General features: G+C 38.9%; 1 protein-coding gene across 1 annotated transcript in view; it reads left to right on the top strand.

Annotated features, from left to right (window-relative positions):
* The window catches only part of b3glcta (beta 3-glucosyltransferase a), an 87,571-nt gene that overhangs the window by 17,921 nt on the left and 52,814 nt on the right, over nucleotides 1-16,836 (top strand). Inside the window, exon 2 of the mRNA XM_031297385.2 lies at nucleotides 2,505-2,548. Coding sequence (XP_031153245.1) covers nucleotides 2,505-2,548 — 44 coding nt within the window. The remainder of the gene's footprint in view (nucleotides 1-2,504; nucleotides 2,549-16,836) is intronic.

The following is a 16,836-nucleotide window of genomic DNA, read 5'->3' as shown; positions in this document are numbered from 1 at the left end:
AAGAAATTGTGCGTGAACATCAGATTCCAAATCTCTTTTGAAGATTCTGTGTATCTTTCTGTGTAAATCAGTTAATACCTTAGCTGTAATCATAACCTTTCATTGTGGGTATTTCCGACTCTTTTAAAGACATCTTATGTGTCTCCCCTTTTGGAATAACCATGCAAAAATAATATTTCGTTGCCTTGGTTGGCAAATTGTACAAACCGGCTTGCATCCATTGTTTTTGGTGCTTTCATGACATGGTTGATTACACTGTCCGTTTGTTCTGAACTGGTGGCTTTACTCCAGGCTTTACACACTGAATTGTTTTGAAGTCAAATCAGCTCTTTGAATAATTTAAGAAGAGGGTTTCCTTGCAATCTGACCAACTTACTGGAGATTGGGTCATAAAAACAAAGTCGCAGAGATTGTATCCTTCTAAAGATGTATGTGTACCTTTTTATATATTGGAATTTTTGTGTGGATATTACGCTATAGCAGGAATTTCAACTTGATTGTTTTCTAGAAAACATTGCTGCTTTGTAGGTTTTAATCAACACTCAGTTGCCCTCTAATGGCTGCTGCAACAAGTCAGGAGAGGAAATGGTTCTATCACCTAATTAAAGTCTGATTTAAAGCTGAGTGGTGTTGAGTGGTGGCAGCCTGATCTGATGTAAATGTAGCACACAAACCTAGCTGTATGAATTTGTTCTCGGAGAAAACTGCTGTTTTTGGATGTATTGATTTGAAATCCTGGGAATCTTTCTGGGAAGATTTTCTCATCTCAGAATCGATGGCAATGTAATTGGATAGAATCTCTCTGGGCTCTAATTCCAAACTCGAAATAGATGAATGGTACTGTCAGAGATCCGACATCACAAAGGAATTGAGGTCTGAGGGATCTTCTTTAAAGGGGTGATAGAATGATTATATAGGGTATTTCACACTGTTCCTTAAGGTCTCCTAATAGGGTATGTAACATTGCTTGGGCTGAAAATTGAGTGCTATTTTAGTAGGCCCTTAACTACCCTGTGAATATGGCTCTATTTGGAACAAGAGCTTTTCTTCCAAATATGGTATGCTCATGAATATTTAGATGAGCTGCGGGCGGGTTTGGTTTGAGCGAATCCCATAGAAACACATTGGAAACGAGTCACCAGGTCTCATATTTCAGACACTGCAAAGTTATACATTGTTTGTCGGGCTATTTCGTTATTAAATTCACTTCTGATACATTTTTATGCGAGAAATCAACTATATAAAGCTCAAATATGGGCCGTTTTACGAAAATTGATGGCTAATTGCAAATTTGGTAAGACGTGTCGGACTTTAGGAGCTCCACACAGTCTGACGAGAAAACGGCAACCTCCATACCCAGTGAAAGTCACCGTTTCTCGGCTACTGGACTACTACTACTCGGCGGAGCTCTCCGCGGAGCTGGCTAGCTGCCAGCTGCCGGCATAACTAGAGTATATTTAGTTTGCATTTCGTCACGCCACTTATATAACATCTACCCCAAGGTCTTATAAAGCTAACAATGGTGTCTGATTTCAATTTAATGCATTTTTGTGAACATTAGCTAGGGATTTCGTTAGCTGCTACTGTCGCTTTAATCCTATGTGTACAGATTGCGGCTAGCTAGTTAGCTTCACTTTCGGCATAATTAAAGTTTATTTACAATTTGAATTTCGTCACGCCACTTATATAACATCTACCCCAAGGTCTTATAAAGCTAACTATGGTGTCCGATTTCAATTTAATGCATTTTTGTGAACATTAGGGATTTTGTTAGCTGCTACTGTCCCTAGCTCACAGCGAGTCTATGAAGTAGGACACGCCGGGCGGCGAGGCAGCACCAGCTGCTGTCACGTAGCCTGCTGAGCTCCTGCTGAACTGCGACACACAGTCGGACAAAATTTGCAATTAGCCATCAATTTTCGTAAATCGGCCCATATTTGACCTCTACATAGCTGATTTCTCTCATAAAAAAGTCTCAGAAGTGAATTTAGTAATTAAATAGCGGACCTCTGGAGATCTGCATGACCTAGCTAGATTCAGAAGACTAAGCTGACCTCAGGTCAGTGGTGTAGCCTATGCAAATGTTGGGGCGTGACAAAGACTTGATTGATTGATGGTTTTGGGATCCTGACGTCAGCATCCAGCTTTGTTGAGATTCGCCCGTTTTCAGCGGCAGTTTCAAAATGTGAGATTTGCTGAGGATAGGGGTATCAATGGGATTTTGAGCTTCTATGTATGTCTTATTTACCCACCGAACTGTCGTTATTCAACTATGACAAGGTAAAATCGGTTTTGCATTCTATCACCCCTTTAAAAGTTTTAGATACATTTTGTTTTTATTTTTTCGTATATAATAACCCAAAGCGAGTTGTTTTGTTCAGCCCTGCCTGTGTACGGCAGCTTTTAGCTTTTAGCCTGAAGAAACTAGGAGACAGTTCAGTTTAAAAGGAGTCATTGCTGTTTGTAACATGTCAAAAATAACATAATGTTTTCTATTTTTACAGTTCTTATCAACTTTTCTGCCGGCAGCTCAGGAAAAGGCTCACAGGTAAGAAAAAAACGTGCTTCTTTATTTCCTGTGTGCGGATTAGTCTGAACCCTTGTGCTTTTACTAGTTTCTTGATAATTAGTCTTAATCGTTCATTTGCTGGTGTCCTCACCTCTATTAAAGCCTTAATTACCTGACCAGCTGAAATGAAGGACCATGTTTTTTCAACGGATTGATTATTGTCCTCCACATCAGAAGCTTAATTTGCTGCGGCACACCGATCTATTCGCTCTATCCTCCGGTGTGAGATGATTTTCTTGCTGTTGCATTTTCCAAGTCTGCAGTTTCTCGATAAATAATTAACATGTTCAGTTGCTCTACTTCTCATTGGTGTGAGAAGATGTTGACAGTAAGTCTCCTGGCAGAGGTGCTTAGCATCACAAAAATGGGAAATTACTGTCCTGCTTTTTACTGATGTCAGCCGCTTCTTTCCCTGCAGAGGAGGTTTCACCCGTTTGCTTTGTCACTTTTTCATTTTTCTCATATTCTTGTAAATGGTGTTAGGCAGTAACTGTCATTAACTAAAGCTCCTGAAACATTCTCTGCATTCTCTGTTAAGATTGTTTGTGAGAAGCACACAAAGATATCAGCCTCTTATTTGAACAAAAAACTTAGCTCAAGTCCTTTTGTCTTTCCCTAAAATATTTGTGCCACATTACCAGTGTGCCTTTAGGGAAAGGATACTGTCAAAACCCAGTCTCACACAATCTCCAGTTGTTTTTTCTTTCCTATAAAAGAACGATTAGGGACAGCTGCCTGTCAGAGTGTCAAAGCAAAGATTAAAATGACATCCATCCATTCATTCAGGAGAAGAAACCCATTAAAGGAATGAAAAGAGCAGTGTTTTTGCAACAGTGGAAATCAGGAATAAAAGTCTGAGCCTAAAATGTCTAAAGACATTATAAAATCTTTGTGGAGTTCATTTTTGTCTAAACTCTTACATGAAAAGCATCAGAAAAACCTCTTTTTGTGTCCACTCCTCCCTTCTTGACCCTGACATGTGGCTGCTTTGTTTTGTAGAGCTTGTGGGGGGGTGTTGCCTAGTTACCGCGGGCACACGGCAGTAGTTTGTTTCCTTCACTCTTCACTCTTCCCCACATGCCCCATGTCTCTTAATGCATTCACATGCATTTTGATTTTTATGATTATTTTTTTAGAGGCGTTTCCCAGACAGAGAGTATGGCCAAAGTGTGTTTTACACCTTGAATCAGACATTTGTTGTACCCAGTAATGTTTGTCGTGTGTTTTTCTCACCAAGCCCGCCTGCAGAGTGGAAACCAGGTTGTGGCCCCGTTTCAGATCTCTGAGCCTGAACAACAACATTAACAAATTAGAGAGGAATACAATTTTGTAGGCCATGAAAGCGCTCCAGATTAGCCATGGAAAGTCCTGGCCGGGCAGTCATTTACATACTGTTGACTATACAACACATACTTATAAATGAACGGATTCTAAAATTAACACACTTGATTTATATATTTCAAAAGTAAACCAGTTGCTGAGTAAAGCCATTAATTATTGCTCTTCCCACAGAGGATTATTGCCTTTATAACAAAGTTGCAATCTATGTGGGGCCTTGTCAGCGTAGCTTAAAACCGATTTTGTTACAACAAATCAGCAGTTATTGTTCCAATACAACACGATGCATATCTAAGATCCAGATCAGTAATGAATTATTTTTTGTGTTTTGGAAGAAGCCAATCCCAAAAAATATGTCTCTCCAATCCATGGTAACAAAGATATTTAGATATATAAAGTTTTTGTTGTAGGTAAATATTTGAGATTTGGTTTTTAGGAACTTGAGTGGCCAACAGCCATAAAGTAGCTCAGCTGTTCAACACACCAAATTTTCTTTCTTTCAACTATGCCGAGTTGTTCAGGAACATATATAAAGGTAGTTCTGACTAAATGATAGTTTGAAGACCTCACGCTGGCCTGAACACACACCCTTTCGTTTTGAAGACCAAGTTGGTGTTTTGATGATTTAACCCTTTTACAACGAATGAGTCACTCTTTATATTATATCCATTATAGCCATTTTCTTTTCTTTTTCTAAAGTATAGCTTGATAGATTGCTCTATTTGCGTATTTTCTATCTTTCAGTCAGTCACTGGATTCAATATGAAAATCGACTCACAGGAACCGTTTTGGCACAGTCTTGCAGAGCTTCATTGTGATTGTTGCAGCCTAAAATTACTGACTGGCTTTTTTGTGTTTCTAATTTTAATAAATGGCTGTACTGTTATCTACCTGGCTTCTGAGAAGATGAGATTATGGTATGTTTTATTTCTTTATTTTTATTTTCTATTATATAGTATGCTTTGGAAAATGGTTTGCTTTGGAAAATGGTTAACAATGATGTAAGCTGCATTCGTTATCAAACCACCCACGTAGGCCTCAGAGCTTATTTCACATGGTTTCTGGGCCAGTGGTCAGCATAGAAGATATGGCTCTGACTCTCTGAATTGTGTGTGTGTGTGTGTGTGTGTGTGTGTGTGTGTGTGTGTGTACATTGATCTGAGAAGTCAAGTATTACACTTTCAACAACATGTCTGTAAAATTGATTTGCGATTTGGATATTGCACTGGTCCATATTGCGATTTAGATAAAATTGCGATTAATTTTGCAGCCCTAGTTTTCAGTGTGATTCTGCAACCCACGGCTTATTGTTTGCTCCCTTACGGTGGAGGAAAAGATGATCATCTGTCTCAGTTTGCAGGCAGGATTTGAAACGTTACAAGCTTTACTTTGATCAATAACATTGCTACAAAAGGCTTATGATATGTAAAGCAGGATACGTGGTTGCAGCAGTAAACATTAAAGTGTAATTTTCAGTGGTTGTCTCTCCGTGGCTTGCATACAGAACATGTTTTAACATCCTCTCCCCCTCCTTCTTTAAAGACAGCCTGAAGCTTCTGATGACTGGCATCAGTTTGAACTTAGAATGACTTGGAGAAGTTGATGAAGGCAAGCACAGGTGGCATGATTATCTGCCGCTTCAGGGCTTCAAGCTTAAACAACAAGTCTACTACAAGTTTGCTAATGTGAGCAGTGCCTTGATCTCATGCACTCAGAGGACTCCAAACGGTGAGAGGATGCACGAGGATGACCCTATTTACAAACTTTCTGCTGAGGGTCCTGCAAAGCCAATGAATAACTTCAACTTGTTAAAGTTCCTGTCACTTTGCCACCATTCGGGTCGTCTCACGACGCATGAGGACACATTTAAAAGAAATTGCAGCGCCACAACAGGAAGCTTTATTCTGAAAGGGGTAGATGTGGGGAAAAAGCAACAACCAGTCATACGACACACATAAGAACACAACCAGTACAGCAGAAGTAATTGAAAGTGCTGATCTTTGTGAGTCATTGAGTTATTTCATGTGTTTTCCAGCTAAATGGTAGCTTCACAAAGGTACATAATGCAAATATGTTCTTGGGTTTATCTTAAGGCTGTGCAGGAGGTGACAGGAACAGCACATGTATTTCAATTCCAAATTATGCCAGAATAACACTAGTGTAAACTTGTAATCTACATAAGAGACATACACTTCTTATTTGCCACCCTTTGTTTTTTGAAGAGCGGAGATCTTCAGCTCTGTGTAGATTGCACTGAATTGTAAGTGCCATTCAGTTGTTGGCATAATGACCAGTCTTGAAGGAAAATAGCTGCTGCCTTCCTTTGTGACACACTCCATTAAAGTCATCATGTCTAATTGGAGAATACCATCTTCTCTGTTGTTTGCAGGTTGGCATGCTTTCTGTCAATCATCATTTTGCAAAAATTAGTTTTGAGCTTTCATCTGTGCTGCCTAAATAGCTGTCACTACATGCATAAGAGCTTTTCTTATTCCCCAGCATCTCATTACCTTGAGCAGTTGTTGAGCAGAAAATCAAACTCAAGGAGAGATATGTGAGTGATGTCAGAATCACTGCCTCAACTCTTCTGCAGTGACCTTATCTCAGCAGAAAAAAATATCTTTTTCTGTCATTAAATCTGCATGAATGCTGTCAATGTGCACCTGGAGATTCCACTGCAACTGGACAAAAACTGTGCTTATCAGCAGTACACACTCGCCTGCATCCATTATCATTATCTTTTTCTGGAACCATATTATTTGGATAAGGCTAGAGTTGCAAAAGTCTGGGAATATTCAATATTCAAGCTATATGCCACCTGGTAACAGCTAGCTAGCAAAAACTAGCAGAAGGTGTTAACAAGTTATAAACTGTGTACTTTGCTGTGTTCCTTCTGAAGCGGTACACAGTTACAATTCAAATAAATGGCATACCTTTTAACAAAAATGCTAGAGGTGTGACGAGATCTGGCGATATTAAAACGTGTCGATATTACTCGTCAAGGTGAAGTTATCTCGTAATATCAGCACAGTCCCTTTTTGCAGTCAAAACAAATATTATGCCATATTCTTTTATAGAAAGCTGGCTAAAAAACGATTGAAAAGTGTTAGTAAAAGCACTAATATAAAACAAACATTTATTCCAAAGAGCCAAGAACAATGTTTAACTGAGGTTCTAAATAGTCTTGATTGGTCTAGCATACTATCTTGTGATGATACTGATAAATGTTGTGATCTAAAGGGGTTCTGTCTCAGTTTCAGAAAGTGGGTCATTTAAAGAAACGAGTTTATTCCTTGCCTTGGATCAATAGTGAGTGTAAACAGCTTATGACACTCAGAGACAAATTATTAAAAAATCATTACAATCTGGATTAATTACTGATCGATTGAATTTTGTATCTGCGAGGAATAAAGTCACACAAACTTTGAAAATGGCAAAAGCTAATTTTTTCATGACTGTAATTAATGGTGCCAAAGGAAATTGTAAGCTAATTTGAGAAAATATAAACAAACTTCTTGGTAAAAGTAAGCACAATGCTGATAAAGACCTTGAACTCAAATTTGCCAATGAATTGGTATCAGAGCCTCTCAGCCTAGCAACTAAATTGAATGAGTATTTTCAAAGTACCATTGATGAAATTGCACAACTGTTTTCTAATTCGTGTGATTCACAACAAAATAGTGGCAATATAGACCCTAGGGGTGTAACGGTACGCAAAAATCACGGTTTGGTACGTACCTCGGTTTTAAAGTCACGGTTCGGTTCATTTTCGGTACAGTAAGGGAAAGAAATGCAAACATTAAACTGCAGGTTGTTTATTACTATAAACTTTTTTTTAACAATTTGTTTACACTTTTTAAAACACTTTAATAAAATATAATAAATAAAATATATATAAAATAAAAAAGAATAAGAAAAATACTGCTGCAAAGTTTTCCACTAAATAAAATACCCTGTCTCAAACCAATATCACATAATAAAATATAATGAAAAATATAAATAAATAACTATGGATTACAGTGCAGCATTACCAATCCCAGCTTGTCAACAACCGAGTATGGTCGTAGATCAGCTGCTATAAAAACACCAATTGCTTTCGTTATTGCGTTGGCCCGATCGGAATTACCAGAAAAGGTCTATTTAAATGCCAACGGGAGCTGCGTTTGCGTTTTTTTTCCTTGTAGTAGTGATGTTCACACTCGCGTGATGCCTGTTCAAGTGCGTTAACAAGTTTGAAGTGTTGCCAGAAACATACCTGATCATTCCTGAGCAACGTCGGCACACTGCTTTCGTCTTATCGACTAGTCTTTGTCCGTTGACGTATTTCACTGGGAAACCGAAGCGTTCCCAAACAGGAGACCTTAATGATATGGGTGGCTCTTCAAGCTCCGGCTTGTCCGTACTGTCTATGGGCTTGTCTGCATTGGCCATGACACTAGCTAGCGAGAGGCTGGGCTAAAGCGTGCCGTGTATGTTGTTGTACAGCACGCGGTGTGTGATTATTATTTTTTTCCCCAAACCACTTAAGCGGAAATCCCGCCCTGCAGTCGATTTCATTGGTTTAGGTTACAGTGACGGCGGGTAGGTTTAGAGATCAGTGTTTGGTGTAGGCAATCTGTACAGTGATTGACATATTGACATGACCAATGAAAACTTTAGAATCAGCTGCAGGGCGGGATTTGCGCTGAACGCGGAGACTTCCGCCACTTAATATGTTCGTGTGGAAACACGAAAATTGACCTATGTTCCGCACACAAAAGATTGCGTTCGGCCGTTTGGTGCACACGTGCACCGTACCGAAAGCCCTGTACCGAAACGGTCCGGTACGAATACACGTACCGTTACACCCCTAATAGACCTCCATATAGATGCCTTACCTCAAAATTCAAAGTTTAACATTCAAATAATAAAATACAGAAAATTAAGTAGAAAACACAATCTCAAAATTGAAAAGTTCTAAAGCAAGGGATGTGTTTGGATTTGATACCAAGCTTCTGAAGCATTATAAATCTTGTATCTTGGTGCCTGTGACCCATCTTTTTAATTTATCAATCACGCAGGCAGTCGTCCCTTTGAGCTGGAAGGTGGCAAATGTCACACCAATATACAAATCGGGTGAAAAATTGGATCCTGCTAATTATCGACCTATTAGCATACTTCCTGTCTTCTCAAAGATAGCAGAAAAGTGGGTCGCTAACTCTATTATTGCACATCTTAATGATTCCATTCCGGGTTTGCACCCAATGCAATTCGGATTTCGTTGTCTTCACTCAACTGAAACGGCTGTCTGTGTTTTTGTTGAGAAGGTGAAGTCTTATTTAGACAAAAGCAGTTATGTCGCGGCTGTTTTTGTTGATTTTAAGCGTGCGTTTGATACTGTGAATCACCTTAAGCTCTTGTCTAGACTATTAACATTTAACTTTAGTAATCAAACTGTTAAATGGATACAGTCTTATTTATCAGATAGAAAACAATGCGTGCAAATAAAGAATAGTAGGTCACCCTATCTTCACTATACGCAAGGTGTCCCTCAAGGATCAAATTTAGGTCCACTGCTATTCTCACTCTATGTAAATAACTTGCCCAATGTGTGCAAAAATGTGGACACGATTATGTATGCAGATGATACGGTCATTTTTACACAGGCAAAAAGTGCTGGTGATGCAGCCCATCAGCTTTCATTAGCCTTAAATGACTTACAAACATGGCTGTATGATTCGTGCCTATGCCTTAATCTTAAAAAGACCATGTTTTTTAGTAAACCTAAAACAACCGTGGCCGCAGTAAGTTCGCTTGGGTGGACATGAATTAGTTAATGTTGAGGAATTTAAATATTTGGGAGTGTTAATAGACTCGAAACTATCCTTTAAAAAAACACGTTAAAAAAGTAGTGAAAACGGTAAATGTTAATATATATATACGGAATTTTAGACATTCGTACATCATTAACGGATATAGCAGCGATTACATTCCTGCATTCTATGATACTAGCTCATATTGAGTACTGTATCACAAGTTGGTCCTATACGAGTCATGCAGCTATTGGACCAATTGAAGTATGCTACAAAAGAGCATTGAAAATATTAGACAAGAAACCTTCGTCATATCACCATTGTCAAATTTTAGATAAATATAAGCTTTTAAATTTTGTTAACTTCAAATTATTTAAATCAGCCTGCCTAATCTATAAGGTTATACATGGTCTGGCGCCTCCACCATTGAGCGATTTTATAAAACAAAAGTCTAGCAGTGTTGCTGGGTCTGGAGTGACTAAAGCCACTATGAGAGGTGATTGTGAATTGGCATTTAGGCGGACCGCCTTTTCACAGAACGTCCTGTCATATCAGGGAGTGAGTTTCTGGAATAGCATTCCACTGTCAGTGAAGGAAAGCACAAGTCTTTCTATCTTTAGGAGTCATTTGAAAGTGTGGTTGAGGGACATACAAACGTGATCATGTTTAGTTAATTATTATATATCAGACTTAAAACAGAGTTAGTGTATTATAAAAAGGGACACAATTATTACTGCAATATGGGTTGTGCAGTAAGTGTCAGTATAACATGGGTTGTGCTATAGGGGTCAGTGGAATGTGGCTCAGTGCAACATAGAATGGTGTAATATGGATCAATATAATATCAGGACAGTTTGTGGTGTGTCCACTATAGTCGATGCTTTTCTTTTTTCTATATGTCCCTTGGTGTCCACTCTTGTTGTTATTGTTTGTTCTAACATGATGTGATCACTGTTTTTGTCCTTGTTTTTTTTTGTATATAGTCTGCATATAGTGTCTTTGTATGTATTCATTAATTTGTGTGTAACACCAACCTGCCAGGGGGTCTGCAGATGGAAATTAGCCTAAGGCTATAATCTGGCATATTTACATTTGTGAAAATGTTCATTAATATGTATTGTCCCCTTTTTCTTTCAAATAAATAAATAAAATAAATTAATAGGATTATTAAAAGGAAGAAAAAAAGTTCAGGTTGTAGTGTTGGCTGCTGGCTCAGTGTATCCGTCTGTTCAGCCTGTGACGAACGCTGACGTTACTGCTCTATGAAAGATTTGATGTATCAAATAAGGTGTCGACGTAGACGGATTATCAGAACGGTATTGCGTCGTATTAGTGCAAAACTACGTGGGGGGGGCGCCCTTTTAAAGGAAAACACAGGACAAGTTATTTACAGAGCAGATACAGTATGTATGCTGTATCAGCAAAGAAAACCAATTTCATTTAAATTAGTATTCAAACTAACCACCCTTAATTCAAAAAAAATGTTTTGGAAACAACTTCTTGTGCCAACTAATTTAATTTACTTTTATTGAGTGTTTGCTATTAGTTTCTTTTGAGTTAGAGTGATCAGCTTGAGTGATCATAAACACATACAGGTTGAGATTGCAAACAGCTCAGGTAAACCAAAATACTGAGATATAGTCCAGAAAGCTGAAGCATTAGAGCTGGAGTAATGTTTTCATTTGTAACCAAACTTTTCTTTTTTTTTTTTTTTTTTTAAAGAAGAAAGTTTTATGTCTCAAATCTGGCATCAGATCAGCCATCTTATGTGGAGGCCAGGGAGCATACTGTGAAACTAAATTACTTCCACAGCAGGGCTTGACTCTAACGGTTGCCCCGTTGTCCCAGGCAACCAGATTTGGACCACTGTCAACAATTTTGTACGGTCTGGTCGCTTCTGCTGGCAACAGTTTTTTTTCTGTGCTTAGCAAAACAAAGCTGAATCCCTCTGAGTACAGTCTTCTGACTAACAGAGTGTCCCTGATGAACTGTGTGAGAGGATGGAACATATACATGACATACCAATACTAACCACTAACCTATCAACTTTATAGACTAATACACGAGAGTGGTATTGATACTGACATAAGTGGACCTTTTATTACTTATTATTACATGTCATTTAGCTGACGCTTTTATCCAAAGCGACTTACAATTGCTATATATATCAGAGGTCGCACGCCTCTGGAGCAACTAGGGATTAAGTGTCTTGCTCAGGGACACATTGGTTGATGTATCGCAGTGGGAATCGAACCTGGGTCTCCCACACCAAAGGCATGTGTCATATCCACTGCTGGGGTGCCTGGGTAGCTCACCTGGTAGAGCGCGCGCCCATATACAGAGGCTTACTACTCATGCATTGTCATTGTCAGGCATGTCATTACCCCTCTCTCTCCCCTTTCATGTCTTCAGCTGTCCTATAAATAAAGGCCTAAAATGCCCAAAAAATAATCTCAAACAACTACATTCTGGACAGCAAAGAATCTTTTTTTTTTTTTCAGTTCGCCTTGCATCTGCAGATCAAAAACCTCTCTGATGTGACAGATTTGAGCTGTAGATTAAACAAGGCTTGCAGAAGTTAAATATCCAGCCAATTGTAATTTATTCTGCTGATTACATTACCTTGCAAATGTGAAATTTAACTCTAGCAACATTAGTCACTCTCACTTTTATATTCCCGATTTGTTAATGAAGCAAATCAAATTCAAGTGTCCATTGTAGTCTGGTATACGAAGAGAGAGGGGAAAAAAGGCATCTTAAAGGAAAAAATGTGCCATTATAAGTCATTGATTTATATCACAATGAAATGTAAGATGTAGCCCCGTCACGCCACACGAACGTAGAACACATACACAAACCTAATAAAATAAATAATAATTTAGATGGGTAATAGTGGCCTACTTCAGTGTTCATTGCTACCTACTTTACTAATAATAATTAATTACATTTATATAGCGCATTATCATAGACACTCAAAGTGCTTTAGGGGGGGTACTACTCTCTACCACCACCAATGTGTAGCACCCACCTGGGTGATGCACGGCAGCCTTACGACGCCACACATCACTAGGGACAGGATGATGCTTGTTGCTATGGATACCATCCAATTATATAAATAGTATCTTAATCCAGTTAAATGATAAAAGTAACCTTACTAGGATGCATATACATACTGTTATTTGTTTTTGCTTTGTAGTACAAATGGTCATTTTGAAGGTGAAGTCTCCTTTAAGTTTAGTTTGACTCACACAGAGGCAGAGAGTCCAATATCTATAATATGACCATTCTTGATATCACTTAATATCAATTTAGATGAGGTTGTAGTTGACGGTTTGCTAAATCCTTCCCCTGAACTGTGATTGTTCAATCATAGCTTAGCAACTGTAACTACCTAGGCCTGGCAGGTCTGTCAAACTTTGGCTCCACATGCCAAAACTGTGTGCATTGAGCTCTTCATTCGAGCAATACTCTAACTCAGCTGTAACGTGCTGCAGTCCTCCGCACGTCTCGCTATCTACTGTTTTTACTCGTTTTTAATTGACTTCTTTTATTTCATCATATTATTTTAATGATTGATATGGTACATTTTAAATTTTCGCATATGTTTTTATGTACTCTGATCTCTTGAAAATGAGATTTATTTTAATGGTACTTACCTGATTAAATAAATGCTTTATATTTATTATTATAATAAACTAGCTTAGTACAGTAGTGAGTGTAAGGCTGGCGACAGACTGGCTGCGTGGCGTGAGCGTGTCAGATGCATGGCGTGTCCGTTTTTATTTCGGCTCCCATGGTAACAGGTTAGAGCTTACACACTGCCTGCGTGATACTCACATCTCAGGCACAGCTTGAGCCGCGCAGAAAACATGTGCATGCTAGAAATAGAACCAACGGCTATTTTTCACGTGACACGCAAGCGTGTTGGAAGCGTTTCCATTCAAAATAGAATAGGAAAAGATGTTTATATGTCATTTTGACACGAATACATATTAATAAATGACATGTTGATGTTTGAAAGTCTCGTAAGTTTTGACGTAAATGCAGATATAAATGTAATAGAAGAAAAAAAATCAATTTTCAAATATTGTACCTGTCAATACGAACGAAATATTCTGTAGCCTATTTTGCCGTCAATACTGCCGACGTTGTCTTTGCTGTAATCAAATCAGTATATATTTATGTTTAACATGAAGTATACTACTGCTTGAGTGCAGTAAATCAATGGGAAACATACATGTGTACAGACAAGGCTAGCAGCAGCAGCGTCGCGTCAGACACCTTTCTGGTGTGTAAAGACATAGAAAACGCCACGCAGCTGACACGCAATAGAAACGCCACACTCACGCCACACAGCCAGTCTGTTGCCGGCCTTACTTTCAAGGCCAAGGAGCAAATCATTAACTACATTATTTTGTGGGGTTTACAGGTAGGCTAATGTTAAAAAAAAAAAGCCACGATAAGCATGTGCTATGTATCTCCCCACTGTGTCGAGGCTGGTCCTGGATGCTACCAAAGTTTAGGGGCACCTTTGGTGAAGTGTACACCCCATCAACCCCCAGATAGCATTAGGTTTGCTAAACACATCAGTTGGTCCTAATTGTTAAAGCTTTTTTCTTATCATATAACTTATATGATTTTATTCCATGTGTCTTCAGGGCTGACTTTTTGCCTGGGACATGCAGCTTAGGCCTCAGTCCATAGCCATCAAATGCATATTGAGGACCCCTTTCATATGATTCCCGTTTTTAAAACGAATTCGCTTGAAACATAAAAAAGTCAGGAGACGGTGTTCTCAACCAATTCATGAAGCTATTTAGTTTTGTTAGCCAGCTAGCCATCTGATAAAATCTGATGCATTGACGGTTGTCATTTTAGCCAGCAAAATCGACAGTCGTCAGCTGGAAATGAGAAGCCGGCTTTTGTTTACCTGCATCTCAAATCAATGACGCATTCTATCTGCCACTGTAATCTTTGTAAACTGCATATTTGATGATGTGTGAGAAGAGGAGGCAAAGCCAGGCTTGATATGCCTTAGTGAAAGGTCAGTTACAGAGGTCCTTGGTTGCCAGGTTGAAATTGACTTCTAAAAGTTACTGTTGGGCACATCATCATGCACATGGGGGGAATGGTTATTATCATTAACTTTTCCCCTCCTAATTTCCAATTGAAGTCAACAGAATGCAGAAAAAGGCTATGAAAAAAATCTGGAAAGAATTGCCTGCTTTAAGTCATCACACATTAAGAGCTTTTGCTTGCTACTATTGAATAACATTTTAATCTGTCAGTTCGTTTGGCACCCTGACATGGAGGAGCAATGCAAAAGGCATTTTAATTCTTAAACCGCTCAATAGATCTGAAAGCATCCTCAAAATGAAGCTGGCAATTTGAATTTTACCAACAAATCATTTTATTCCTCAGTTAATGTAAATGTGGAGGGGGAAACATGAATAATGGTGTCCTCAGGTACGTAAGGTGCTGAAAGTCTTTCTAGACAGCCAGCTTCTGTCATCATCACACATTTTCCTCACATGTCAAATATCAGACAATCCTGCAACCTTGAATCATGCCTGCCATCAGTGAACAGAAAGCTAATGGGACCTGACGGGTCACTGACATGAGTGGAGCGTCTATGCCCTAGGGGTTGAGAGATGTAACAGGGGGCAGGAGCTCTGCCGTGTGTGTATGTGAAGAGCCTCTAAATCAAAGGCAGGCCTCAAAGGGTTGGCTTTGCGGGTGTTCTTTATTACATAACAATCCCATTAAGCAGGTTGTGCATCGCTCTCAAGGAGTTTACCCATGTACACCTCAGCTGAGAAAACCATAGCCGCTGTGCTGCCGTTGTTCTGAGGTTAAACTACATGAGGCACAATCTTTCTGTCTGCCTGCAACGGTGCTGAGGTGCCACTGACCAAAAGTGCTCGAGGCATGGTGAAACTTCCCCCTTTAGATAGTCAGTGTAGACTCATAGCAATTCCTTTTTAACACCTATGGGTGTCTGATTCCCGCTGCAAATGGCTGACAGCCGGCTGTCATATGGGATTAAAGGGAGCGTTACCTGCGTGCAGAAGCACAGGAGGCCAAAAAGAGCCGAGTTCTGTGAGCTTACAATAATTCATCTCTCGATAATGGCGAAAATGATGTTCGACCTGATCGGAGTTGACTCTTCCGCAGAACATTGGATCATTTACCAGAGAACGAAGTATTTTGTTAAAGGTCCAATAAGTAAATTTTGACCATGTACATTTTTGGAACATTCATCTTGGCTGTTACCAGGTTGTTAACATTTGGATCATAGATTGTGCCTGTAAGGAAATATTCATCTTAAAGAACATCCACACTGCAGTAAAGCAACTATGGGTCATATATTTATTTATATTAAATATTGGTGTGTAAACCATAAGCGTCGATTTCGGTGGGGACGGTGGGGATGCGTACCTATCAGATTTTCGTTCGAGTTATTTTGTACCCACCCCTTTTTTTGAAAACCTCAAGCTCAATTTAGTTAAAAAATAAAGTTCATAACACAGTTCTTGAGCGACAGATAATCTCTAAAAATCTCTATCCCCACAGGGCAGGCACAGACACAGCCGCTCTGCTGCGCTGGCTACACGCTTCTCTGTTCACAACACTGCAACAACTGTAACATCGGGATACGTTCTAGGTTGTCAACATGGTACATGGATACATGAAGCAGAACATAGTGGGTCATATGTCTAATGCTTTTTGAAAACTTAAGGCTTTCTTCTTCATAAAACGTGTCGGACATCATCACCTTTTTGTATACATTTTTATTAATTTACATTAGTAAGCTACAGGACAGCATCTTTCAAAACATGACCTGCGCAAAAGAGAAGAAAGAAAATGAATGCGTCTCTGTCCAGGACTTTTTAGTTTTTTACCGCACAAAGTATTTTATAAATATAAGGTGTGTATGTATATGTAGTAATATATAGAATAGTGTCAATATATCAATATTATTTAGTGTTGTTTTGGTTTTACGTCTATTGATTAGGCTGAATGAAGATAATTTGACATCATTTCATGATATTTCAATCTCTGTCTTGCAAAGTGGCCATGAAAAATGTGGGAAAGCAAAAATAAGTATAAATACTGTAAGACTTTGTAAAGTTATCC

The sequence above is a fragment of the Sander lucioperca genome, chromosome 5 (genome assembly GCF_008315115.2).
Source record: "Sander lucioperca isolate FBNREF2018 chromosome 5, SLUC_FBN_1.2, whole genome shotgun sequence".
Taxonomy (NCBI): Eukaryota; Metazoa; Chordata; class Actinopteri; order Perciformes; family Percidae; genus Sander; species Sander lucioperca.
The sequence above is the reverse complement of the archived record's forward strand: the minus strand, read 5'-3'. Positions and strand labels throughout refer to the sequence as shown.